This window comes from Meriones unguiculatus, chromosome 16, assembly GCF_030254825.1.
Source record: "Meriones unguiculatus strain TT.TT164.6M chromosome 16, Bangor_MerUng_6.1, whole genome shotgun sequence".
In the NCBI taxonomy this organism is placed as follows: domain Eukaryota; kingdom Metazoa; phylum Chordata; class Mammalia; order Rodentia; family Muridae; genus Meriones; species Meriones unguiculatus.
In genome coordinates, this window is record NC_083363.1 from 48,862,756 (window position 1) to 48,875,735 (window position 12,980).

The 12,980-nt window shown below is 38.0% G+C and overlaps 1 protein-coding gene across 4 annotated transcripts in view; it reads right to left on the reverse strand.

The window, feature by feature from the left end:
• Nucleotides 1–12,980, reverse strand: part of Adgrb3 (adhesion G protein-coupled receptor B3) — a 773,277-nt gene that overhangs the window by 451,977 nt on the left and 308,320 nt on the right. For all 4 annotated transcript variants that reach the window (XM_060369803.1, XM_060369806.1, XM_060369804.1 and 1 more), the window contains 2 exons: nt 1,601–1,765; nt 1,015–1,179 (listed from right to left, as the gene is read on the reverse strand). In XM_060369803.1, the coding sequence (XP_060225786.1) occupies nt 1,015–1,179; nt 1,601–1,765 (330 nt within the window). The remainder of the gene's footprint in view (nt 1–1,014; nt 1,180–1,600; nt 1,766–12,980) is intronic.

A 12,980-nucleotide genomic window follows, 5' to 3' on the forward strand; every position in this document is an offset into this window, starting at 1 on the left:
CCACAGTCAGGAAGCAGAAGGAGAGAGGACTTGTGGGGGTTAGTTTGCTTTCACCTTTTTATTCTGTCCAGCAGTCAGGGTGTGTCCTCCCTACACACAGTTAGCCTAACATAGATGATTTCTCCCAGACAGGCCCAGCCCAGAGATTTGTTCCCAGAGTGATTATACATCCCTTCAATTTACAAGCAGCTCAAACCAACACACCCATAGGATAAACACAACAGGGCACTTATATGCCCTGAGTTCACTTCACGGTGCAATTATGAGACCACACAATCACTCTTTTGTAGGTTTGTGACAGTTTCACCTATGTTATCGTCCTGCAATCACGATTTTTCACTTATTTACTGACTTCTTAGAGTGCCATACAATTATTTTAAGGGAAATAAAGTCAGTATTCTAAAGGGGTCTTTGCTAGAAATGAACAAAGCATGGACAGCGACAGTATTGTCATCTGTGCTCATGAGCACACCACATTCATCTGACGTTTTACCTACAGCACTTTTTAAAGACCGAAAATCAGAAAGGAACGGCTTAAATTGAGATGTCTAAGGTCATCCATCAAGGGAGCATTGGTCAGTTGCAAAAATATAAGTATATGAATCTCAACATTAACTTTTCGTTTCATTTGCTTAATAGTTAAGCAGATTATTAAGATTTAAGAATTTCTTTTGTATTCCTAACCAAAAAATTTCATAAAAATGGTAAAAGTATACTGTAATGATATACATCAAACATAAACTACTGAATCTCCTTTGTAGCCTCAAAGGAGTATCTTGTATTTGGACTATCATGCATTTGTTTCGATGTCACTTTACAACAAATAAATAAAAACTTATCGAACTATTTTGACATATCTTATAACATATCAAGAGAATACGTCATATATTACTAAAATAACCAACTGTACTGTAATTGATTAACATCAATCTTTTAATTGAGCAAGTGTTACCCTTAGTTGGACACACACACACACACACACATACACAGGCACACACAGCAGGCTATCCTCACCTGGACATCGTTGTTCGCTGCACCTTCTCACTTCTTCACCCGTTCCTTCGCACTGCTGTCCGGTTACACTTGCACCCTGGCAAGTCCTCACTCTCCTCTCCCAGCCTCCGTCGCAGGACTTGGAACATCCACTCCAGTGACCCCACTGATTCCACTGACCATTGGCTGAAAGAAAAGGGTCTTGCTTAGCAGCTGAAGTGGCCGTGCATTGCTTTAGTGATGTGCAAATCTGAGGATATTAAGATCCATTCTATTATTGATAATTTACTCTGAAGAATGAATATGTTACATTGTGGCAAAACACTGTGCATTTTGTGATTAGAAGTACTATATTAGTGTGTCTATTCACAGGGAACTCATGTTTAAAAACGAGATGCATAGTGCTACATTTTGTGAACTTAGTTGTTATTCTATCTCAGAATCTCCTGACTTTTCTGACATTATTTTCACAGTGTACAGTAGAATAAATTAACTGGTTTTGTTCAGAAAGTTATAGAAAATTAGCCTCCATTGGCTGACTGTCTGGTGCGCCTCTTTGAGGTTTTGTAAACTGTTGGTGTCATGTGAACATAGGAGCCAGCCTTACCTGTACACTCAGGGTTGGAGCACTCTCTGCTTTCTGCCCACGGTCCTCTGCACTCAGAGCCTCCGTGAGCAGCTGCTGTGCACTGCCGACTCCTCTGCTGGGTCCCGTTAGAACACGTCACTGAGCAGTGGCTCCATGAACTCCATTCCTGCCACTGTCCATCCACTAACAAAGCAGAAAGAGAGACGGCATGAGATGCCCCAGCAGGGAAGGCTATGTAGGGAGCACAAGGTAACACCAACCTGAAAGAGGAATCTTACTCGAGGTTTCAGGAAATAGTTGCAGATCACACTGATGAGACCTTTTCTACGACTTGGCAAGATATCACTACCCTTTCATTGTTTCTATTTCATTTTATTTATTTATTTTTTTCATCTCAAGAATCAACTTGATGGGATTCAGAACCACTAAGGCAACAAATATCTGCATGTCTGTGGTCTGTGAGGGACTATCAAAATTTGGTTAGCTAAGCTGAAAATACCCAACCCCACTTCATGTGATTAAGCCCATTCTACATATGGGGGCCCTGGACAGAATAAAAAGGAGAAAGGAAGATGAGCAGCTGATTCATTCCTATGTTTCCTGACTGTGGGTACAATCAGATAAGCCAACTCCTGTTACTTGGGAACATAAACCCTGCTCTCTTTAACATGTTTCGGTCAGGTATTGTGTCATAGCAATAAAACCAATAACTAAGATCCTTAATTTTATTATAAGTATGCACTGAAATTTTAAGACTTTGAGCAAGACTTCGGCATACAGAACCAGGATAATGTGACAGAAGGGAAAAACTGGTCAACATACTACATAGATCATATTTTAGAAAAGTGCAAACTAAAACTAAACAATGGATGACATGCAAAACAGATCAAAATTATATAGTGTGTTACACAGAATAAGAATACTGTGAGATATAGGTCCTGAGGGACTGGGACATTTTGCTTGACAATTTGATGTTCCAAGTAATCACTGAGAATAATGAGAAAATAAATAGAATAAGAATTGTCTGCAAAAGGAAATGCCAAGGTCCATTAACAGAAGAAAGGTGGGCATTTCCTAGAACAAGGTACACGCTGCTGGGAAAGGAATCCAAAGATCCAAGTGAAGAGAGGCAGCAGAAGACGTTGGTCAAAGATAGCAACCAAGTTCTACATCTGAGTTAAGATTTTGAGCCACTGTTTTCAGGCAACTAAGTAAGCCTTGACATATTTAAATGGAGGAGGTTCTAGTGATAGTTAGTGCAGTCTGGGGGAAGAAAAACAAATTACTGAAGTGCTGAGAAGAATCTGAGCTTGGATAGCAAAAATTTGGAAAGGATAGAAAGGTAATAGAAGTAAAGTAAAGCATATGGCGACTCATCCTTCGACCTTTATCCACCTGCTTATTCACTCACATGATTTTGAGAACAAGTTATCCAATTTCTGATCAGTGCTGATGAGAGAAATAAAATGTGTAAGTTCCGACCTTAGAAATGACAACATTATACATATAAACAAGTCGCAGGTCAAAGGCAAAACTGTCCTGCACATGGTACTCAGTGTTTACAGGATTTCACAGGATCTTATTTATATAAGGGATAATTATAGGGTGCTGTGAATTGAGTAAATTTAAACCAAAAAGACAGACTGACAAATGCTGCAAAACAATGCAGAGGATTAAATTAAAAACACCTTATTAAAATATACAGATTAGCATATGAATGCTATAAATGTGCTCTTAGATGGAGGTCTGCTTTGTCCAACATAACTTCATGTTCTCAGTTAGTTCAATCATGGCTGCAAGAGAAATTACCATCAATCATAAGTTCTACCAGAGGCCAATATTGCTGTGAAAATCCTGCCATATAAACCAGTCTCACAGAATGAGTAGGTAATTTAAACCTAACTTCAAATCTCGTGTGTAGCTATTACATAGGGTTCTTTAATAGATATCTAGCTGCATTTAATAAGCCCCATGGGAGATTCAAGATCACTAAATACCAACTTAATCATTCCATTCATGTTATTTTAGAATCTCATTTTGTTAAAAGTGTCTGATACAATCTTATCTGGCCATGTAGTACACTTACTAGACAAAATGAAAGTTCTAGTGAATCAATAGGAAATTATAATTTATCAATGTATCTTACGTTTTTGTCTTTCAGGAAGAATGTAGTTTTCATTTCAGATTTTGAGAGAGAGAGAGAGAGAGCTTTTATTATGAACATTTACTATTCCAAGCAATTTGAGAATGACCTGAAACATTAAGATTCATGACATGCACCTTTTCTTCTGTTTGATAGAGGGGTGTGCAGTGTGACACCTACTGTCAGTACTCAGAAAGCAAAACTTGTAGATACACATTAGATGATGTCATTTATGCCAAGAGAGGACAGGGTCAGGCATCAGGCATTCTTAGGGGTTCCAATTTGAGATAGTTTTAAAGCATGTTTCTTCTCCATGATGATTATAGTTCAATACTCTTGACCAAAACAAAACAACAACAAAACAAAACAACAACAACAACACAACACACACACACACACACACACACACACACACACACCAAAAAAAGTATATTAAGCAAAGAAGACCTAGAAATAAGAATGAGCCTGTTAAATGTAGGCATGAGAGAAAAGATAGATAGTTGGAGTATGGTTTTGTTTCTATAAGAAAAATAAATGTTGCTGAAAACAAACTAGGAAAGTGAGAGTGTCTCTACATGGAATGTTTGACTTAACTGGGTTTTACCTCAAAGGAGATGCTGTCTTGCTATCTGTTAAAAATTAAACGCATTAATGTCATATATTCGTAATGTGAGCTGTCCAGTGTTTGCTAACAGTGTAGGTATTTTTGGGCTACCTAACATTCAAGGATGAGTTAATTTTAGAAATGTGAGGGACATTTTCAGGTTAAACATGGTCAAAATATCCATAAAATATATTTGACATATGACTAGTTTTGTTTTCAAAGTCAGTTATAACAAAATATAATAAAACTGAAGATATATCAATGACTTTTACTTGGACTTTTATTCCTGTTTCATTTTACACTATGAATTAGAAGTTCATTTTATTGAGTATTAGTTGAGGTGTTCTGAAATAATTGACTTGATAAAGCAACTCAGTGCATACAAATAAAAGGGAGAAAACTTAATACAAAACCCAGTACAAAATTCCAGTGTGTTTTCTTCTGATGCGTTGGCTATATAACCAGAGAAGCAGAAAAGGAGTGAGAAAAGACTGGCATATGTCACAGATATACATGGGTTTCTTTAGTGTGAGAGTGAGGGCTCAGTGTGTTATAACATATTCTCTTATTTGTTTTTAGTTTCACATCATACTCTGGTATTCAGAAACTAATTGCTATGTTAATCTATGGAGGACCTCTGCTCACAGGTATTCCAGAAGCTGGTAGCCTCATTTTACTGAATGGAAACAGTAGAATATGAGTTTCTGGGAGGCAGAAATTAAATTCTCTTCTGAACTTTTAGGCATCCCAAACAGAGGATGTACATTACCTTTTGGGTGTAAATGCTGTGATATTTAAAGCTAAAAGCCATTTATTAAGATACAGGCTTCTATTGATTTAAAAATTCTTCTTGGTACTGGAGAAAATACATGGATAAGTCTGTTATCTGAAGTTTAAAAAGGGAGACACATGGTAAAGAGATTAACTCTCTTTCAGTACCCATGCTGGTTTTGTACTTGACCTACTCTAGTGGAAGGCAGCACAAGCAAGGCCTCTCCTTCCTTGGAATCATTCTGTGAGTGTGTCACAGATAAGATGAATCTCACAGAGTCACTGCAACCTGAAAATTTTGAATAGATTTCAATGATTTTGTTCTATTATAAAACTATTTCTGTTGAGTGCTGATTCATATCTGGGTATTTTGGCATGAAAATTGTTCCCTGATAAGTTAGTAAAATGGAAAACTCTGAAATCTTAACGGAAGCTGATAGTGCACTACTAACTTAAGGGTTCTGGAAAACTTATGGTATCACTCTTCCGGATTATGGAAAGACTGTGGGTGACGAACATTGACCTAGCTCTGTTCTTATGATATTTTCTAGTTGGCTATGAAAAACGTACATATATGGAGGAGGAGTTTCATATTGATGTTATGATAACAATGTGATAAGCTAAGCAACTCTATGGCGAATCAGATCTCTTGGGAGATAATAAAGGCAGATTCCCAATCACTAAAACGAGCCAGCAATGCAAAGGGAACTACAATTTTATGCAACTGCAAACTCTTGAGGCTAGGAACATGTGTGTCAGGGAAAAGAGAGGAAGGTATGATAAAACCATGAAGTGTAGAAGATAGATTCAGCTAATATATGGGAATCATAAATCATAAGATACCAAAGGCTATCTGACCAAGGAAGACAGGTAGCTGTGAGTGAATTTGCAAGTAGACACATAAAATAATCTACATTTAAAACTTAAGTTAGTTTGTTGTTTTGCAAAAGATAAATTATACTGAGACAAGAACACTGAGACTAAAAGGGCATAAGGTTCCTGTGATTTAGGCAAGGCTAATAGTACTTCAGGTTATCTGAATAGTGACTGAAACAGCTGTAAAGAACCAGACTGATGTTTTTGTTAACTCACATGCGTAAAAGAAAGATTCTTTTATTGGGATATTTGACCAATTTCAAAACAAGTGAGAGATATACAGCCTGAGAAAGAACATTTCTATGCTTATGATATTGAATTTAGAAGTTCCTACTGAGATTATTGCATTAAATAAAGTCTGTTTAAGACTGTGCCTCAGGAGGGGAAACAACTGAACAGTTAAGAATGCTAGCTGTGGTCCTTGTAGAGAACCCTGGTGTGGTTTGCAGGATCTGTGCCAGGCACCTTACCAACTCCTGCAATTCCAGCCCCTGGAGGATATCCAACAGATGTCTCCATGCGCATGAGCACACAAACGCACGCGCACGCACACACACACACACACACACACACACACAAACACACACAGCTAAAAATAATTTAAAAGTTAAATTATAAAACTGACATCTCTACAGTTTAAAAATGATTTTTAAGTATCATGTTTTTTACAATTAGCTCATTTTACCACTAAAAGTTTGCATAGGCTGAAAATAAAAGATCCAATAAGATATTCCGTCTATTCCATATAGTGGTTTACAATGGAGAAGGAGTAGCCATACCTCCACCAAACGAAATATATTGAAATCAAAATCGTTTTTTTTTTTTTTTAAAAGGCAACAGTGGGTCAAGCATTAAATCAATAATAAATTCTAAAAATTCCTCAAACAATTGAAGATAGAGACACAATGTAGCAAAGCCTGACCCATGGGTAAGGAGGAAGGAGAGAGAGCTGATAGAGGTCAACCTCCGGAGCAAATAGAGCATGTGTTCCTAAAATAAACAGCACGGCACTGCAGCTCAGGGCAGCAAACAAAGGAGAACAAACTAGACCCAGATTTATTAGAAGGAAGGAAACAAGAATATCTTGGCAGAAAGAAATAACAGACTTAAAACAAGCAGGGAATGAAGACAATACAACAGATTAGTAAGACAAAAATATATGACAACAACGCTGCATAACCAAGAGAAATGGACAAATAATTATCACATGTACCTTGCCAAGACTGAATCATAAGAAATAGAAAACCTAAACATACCAATGAAAATAATGATGCTGAATCAATAATCTTTTGTGAATAAACAGAGCAACAACAAACAAACCAAAGCCAACCGAATTAAAATAGGACTATATGTCACTGCTAAGTTGTTCCAAAACATTTGAAGAACTACTAAGCTTCCTCAAATTATTATGTGGAATAAGAGAAGAAAGAATTCTTAAAAACTGTGGTGACCTAGGAACCTGCTACAGAGGGCCTCTGAAAGCCAGAGGAAGAAAACAGAAACAACCTCCGAACCTGCCACAGAGGGCCTCTGAAAGCCTCTGCCATGCAGACTGTGAAAGCAGATGCTGAGCCTGATGGCCAACTGATGGGCAGAGTGAATGGAATTTTATGTAAAAAGTGGGAAATAGTAAGAGCTGGAGAGGACAGGGTCTCCACAAGGAGAGCAACAGAACAAGAAAATTTGAACACAGGGAACTTCCCAGAGACTCATACTCCAACCAAGGACTATTCATGGAGATAACCTAGAACCCTGACAATGCAGCCACTTCTGATGAGAACTGATAGACTAAGATCAGAAAGAAGGAGAGGAGGACCTCCCCTATCAGGGGACTTGGGGAGGGGCATGCATACAGAAAGGGGGGGAGGGTGGGACCAGGGGGGAGGAGGAGGGGCTTATGGGGGGATACAAAATGAATAAAATGTAATTAATAAAAGTTAAATAAAATTTAAAACAATTCCCAAATGGAAAAAAAAAACTGTGGTGGTTTTAATAAAAATCCCACCAACACCAACAATAGGCTCATTTATAATTTTGAATGTTTAGTCACCAAGGAGTAAAACTCTTTGAAAGAATTAGAAGGATTAAGACTTGTGGCCTGGTTGGAGTAAGTGTGGCCTCGTAGGGAAAAGTGTGTCTCTGGGAGTGGACTTTGAGGTTTCAAAAGCCCATGCCAGGCCCAGTTTTCTCTCTCCCTGCCTACAGATCAGGATATAGAACTCTCAGCTACCATTCTGGTGACTCTTGTTACACCATGCTCCCTGCAATGATGATAATGGAGTATACCTCTGAAAATGTAAGCAAGCCCTCCATTAAATACATTCTGTTATGAAAATTTGCATGGTTTTGGTGTTTCTTTACAACAGTAGAACAATGACTAAGACAAAAACATTCTATGACTCCGCCATTACCCTACTGCTAAAACCAGAACACACCACTGAAGGAGGTTCTAAGGCTAATATTCTTTTTCAAACATAGATGCAAAATTATTCAGCAAAAATACTTTGATAATACAGAAAATCAATTATAGTAGCACATTAAAATTAAATAGCATGCTAAAGTTGGATCCATTCCTATGATGGAGAGTGGGCCAGAATAATCAAATCTATAAACATGGCATGCCACATCAGGAGAATGAAGGTTAGCAGCTATACTATTATCACAACAGTAGCAAAAAGCATTTGGCAAAACCCAACATCCCTCCCATACAGAAACACTTAACATATCAGACACAGAAGGAAGGTATCTCAACATAACAGAAGGAGGGTACCTTAAAATATAGGAGGGTACCTCAAATTAGCATAAAGAGAGGACACTGACGTAATGGAAGGAAGATACCTTAATGTGATTGAAGGCACACAAAGCAAGTAAACAGCTAACATTGAACTAAAGGTATAGAGGAAGCTGAAAGCTTTGTCTTTACCATCTTTAAGAAGAGAAGAATATTAACATTTTCTATATTTATTCAACATTGATTTGAAAGTCCAGACAATCAAGAAAGAATAAGAAAGAACATACATACTCGGAACAAATAAGTCAAATTCTTACTGTTAACAGATGGCCTTATTTAGCTAAAATCCAAATATTCTCTCAAAAACATAGAACAAATGAATGAATTTAGTAAAGTCGATGCTTACAAAATCAACATATAAAAATCAGCAGTGCTGTTAAATGCCAATAGTAAACACTTGAAAAAGAATGAACAAACCAGTCCCACTAATAGAAACCACAATACAATATCCAGGAATAAATTTGACTGAAGAGGTTAATGAAAGTTTTAAAACATTGGTGAAAGAAATTGAAGAGGACCCAGAAAACGACAGACATCTTGAGTTTGTGGGTTGGAACGATAAATATTGTCAAAATGTTCACATCATCCAAAATGATTTGCAGTTCCAACACAAACCTTAGTGTGATGACTAATACTGAGAGAGTCAACTTGCTGGGACTTGAAATAATAAAGGAAAAATGTTTCAGCATCTCGGCGATAGATGATATAGATTAGGTTATTTTAAATGCAAACAGCCATTCTAATATGGTCAGTGCCATGTCACAGACAGAATTCCTGGACTGAAAAGAAAAGTGTATTGAGTGTTAGAGTAATCATCCTCTGCTTTCTGACAGTAGATACAATATGAGCAGCTATGTCAAGCTTTTTCTGTCATATATTCCCTGCCACATGAACTTGGGGCTAGAAAAGTTCTTGAAAGCAGTAAGAAGAGCTTAATTGGTTATTTCGAAGTGAGGTTGGAAGAAAAACAATGAGATAAGTGTGAACCATGGAGGCCTCTCATATGGTTTAAGAGGCAGACAATGGCTGAACCAGCACCTGGGTTAGGAGCTTTGCATGTGCAGTCTAGTAAAGAATCCAGCTGTATTTAGTCCATGGCCAGTGTACTTGAGTGAAAATAAATTTAGAGGTGATAAACTTATTTATTTGGTTGAGGGAATTTCAAGCTATGTTAATGTTCAGGCTCTGTTATGATTAATGATTAATGTTCACTGCTCCATTTCTATTCTACAATCAGAGAGATAGAGAGAGAACAAAGAATAAGAAATTTATGAGGTTTTGAAAGGAAAGGTTTTAAGAGTGACTTTGGAGATTTGAACAAGAAGGGTGCAGAGTACTAAACATCTGTAATTGTTAAACTTATTAGTGTTATAAAAGAGAAACAGTGTTTTGCACTGGGATAATAGAAATGTATCTGGAGTACAAGATCCCAGAAGTACTGGTATAATGAAAATGTTTGATCACTTGAAAGAAACAAGCTTGAACTGAGACAGCAATTGAAGGGCTGCCTTTCATTAAAACACAAAAGCAAACAAAACAAAACAACAACAACAAAAAACAGTTGCATAGGAAAGTATTTTTCCATAGCTTTATTCCACCAAGGCCAATTCAACTGTGATCAAGAGGGACATGCTCAGTCCTGAGCTGATAGATGAATTTGGCACATGTTCCATGTGGTACTAGTTTTGAAGGCATGGCAGATGGAAGACTGGAGAAATCACAACATCTTATGTGCAGATCCACAGAGCTAGAGAGCCCAAGCATTTTGTCAGAAATGAGGGTCAGAGGCCCTTAAGGATGCTCCCAAAGGCCACTTTATGAAGCTGTGAAAATCAATCTGAAGTTGCAATAGTGACCCTCAGATGTTATAGACATCAAGACCATGAAATGTCTGCCAATAAAGGCCACAGGTATGATGTGGATTTGTGTCAAGAGGCAGGCACTGTTAGATTCAGGCAGCAGAGATGGAGGACTGGTTCTGCACGAGACATTTGGAGCTCACATGACTCAATCACAAGCCACAGACTCCAGACATGGGAGCTGCAAGATTTGTTGCCTTGATAAGGGGTTGTCTAATAACTCTTTTCTAGGTCCCATACTTCCCCTTTAGAAATTAAATGTTTATTTCTGTCACTAGATATTAGAAATATACAAACCGTTTCTATTTTGCAATTTAAACATTTATTTGTTTGTTTGTGTGGCATGTGTATGAGTGTGCACATGACATAAGACAGCTTCAAGGAGTTAGTTTTCTCCCATAAGGAGTTAGTCCTAGGGATGGAAGTATGGTCTTTGGGCTTGATGATAAGCACATTTACTTATTATCTTGCTTATTTTATAGAAGCTTATGCTAAGAGATTATTTTAAAGCTTAGATGAAACTTGGACTTTGTATATTTACAAATCTTCTTGTGAGAGATCGTCTAGATCAGCTTATGTGAGGTACATAGACCTACCTTACATTTATAACCATGAGTATAGGTCCCAGTGAGAAGACAAAAAAGAAAGCAAGCTGAGCAGTAGCATTGTGTTGTGTTTTCTGACTGTGAATGCAACATGACTAGCTGCCTCTAATGTCTGTGGAAACTAAGAATTTCCCCATCATGATATACTACTGTGCTCTTGAACTTTGAGCTAAAATGAATTCTTCCTTTATAAAGTTTCCTTTGTAATTTTTTTCTTTTTCACAGCAAGTTACTGAAACATTTAGTAAAATTCCAATGCTAGTTTTCAGAGACATAGGGAAAGCAAATTTAACATTTCAATGGACCACTAAAACCACAAATAACCAAAGCTCTTGATAAAAAAGAACCAAGCAAGATCATTGTACAATGTTTTCAAAATGTGTTAGATGACTACAATAATCAAAACAGCATGATACTGGCATAAATACAGGTTAATAGAACAAGAAACACATTGATAGCCTAAAAGTAAATTCATGAACCTACAGCCAAAAGAGCTTTTTAACTACATTTTAGGAGAATGATTGCTAAAGAATAATCTTTTTAAGAACTATCAGTGGGAAACTGGATATCCATGTGTAGAAGAATAAAACTAGACTGCCATTTTCAAAAATTAACTAGAATGGAATCAAGACTTAGGTGTAAAGCATGAAACTACTAGAAGAAAACAGAAGGGGGATTCTTCTGAATATCAAGGAGGACTCAAGGGAGGACACTTAAACCTCACACAGAAGGGGAAATAGAATAGACAGACGTACTGGTTAAAGAGTGGTAACAAGGTAGAAGAGGGGGCACAGAGAGAACTAAGGATGGAGATCAGACCTGGGGAAAGCAGGGGCAGGAGGGCAGAAGGCCTTTAGAGAAAAGAAGAATGGTGGATGGGGCATCTCTGTGAAAAGCTGAAGACCTTAATCAGAATTAGGCCTCTGGGAGGTTATTAGGGGGACTCTAGCTAAGACTCCTAGTAGCAGGGGCCATGGAGACTGAAGAGTCCACCCTTTCTCTAGACAAGACTTCTAGTAGACAGAGGAGATCACCAAACCACCCACAAACAAACAAACAAACAAACAAACCCTCAATCAAAACTTACCGCACCTACAAGACCTGCAGGGACAAAGATAGAACAGATAGAGCAGAGACTGAAGGACTGTCCAACCATTGCCAGGGCTCAACACTAAGACCCACCCCATGGAAGAAAGCCAACCCCTATCACTATCAAGGATACTCTGATGTGCTTGCAGACAGGAATCTACAAGGGTTTAGAGGTTCTACCCAGTAACATATACTGAGACCCATAGCCAAACATTAGGCGAAGCATAGGGAGCCTACTGGTAAAGAGAGATGAAGAATAAATGGACCTAGTGGTGATAAAAGCTCCACAAGAAGACCATCATTGCCAATCAACCAGGGCCCGGATGGGCCTAAGCAGTCTGAAGCATCAAACAAGGACGATGCATGGTCTGGACTTAGATCTTCTACTTACAAGAAACCAACTGGCATCTTAGGCTTACATGTGGGCCTAGTACGTAGGGGAGTTGCGGGGGTATCTTTGACATGGACTATGTTACCTACTTTTTGATCACTTTTTCTGGATTGGAATGCCCTACCATGCAACAGGGGAAGAAGATGAACTCAGTCTTCATGTGAATAGATGAGGTGGGGTTGTCTGGTAGGGAGACTAACCTATTCTGAGGAATAAGGAAGCAGAAATGTAGGAGGGAGAGTGTGACAGGGAGGGAAGGAGGGAAGGGC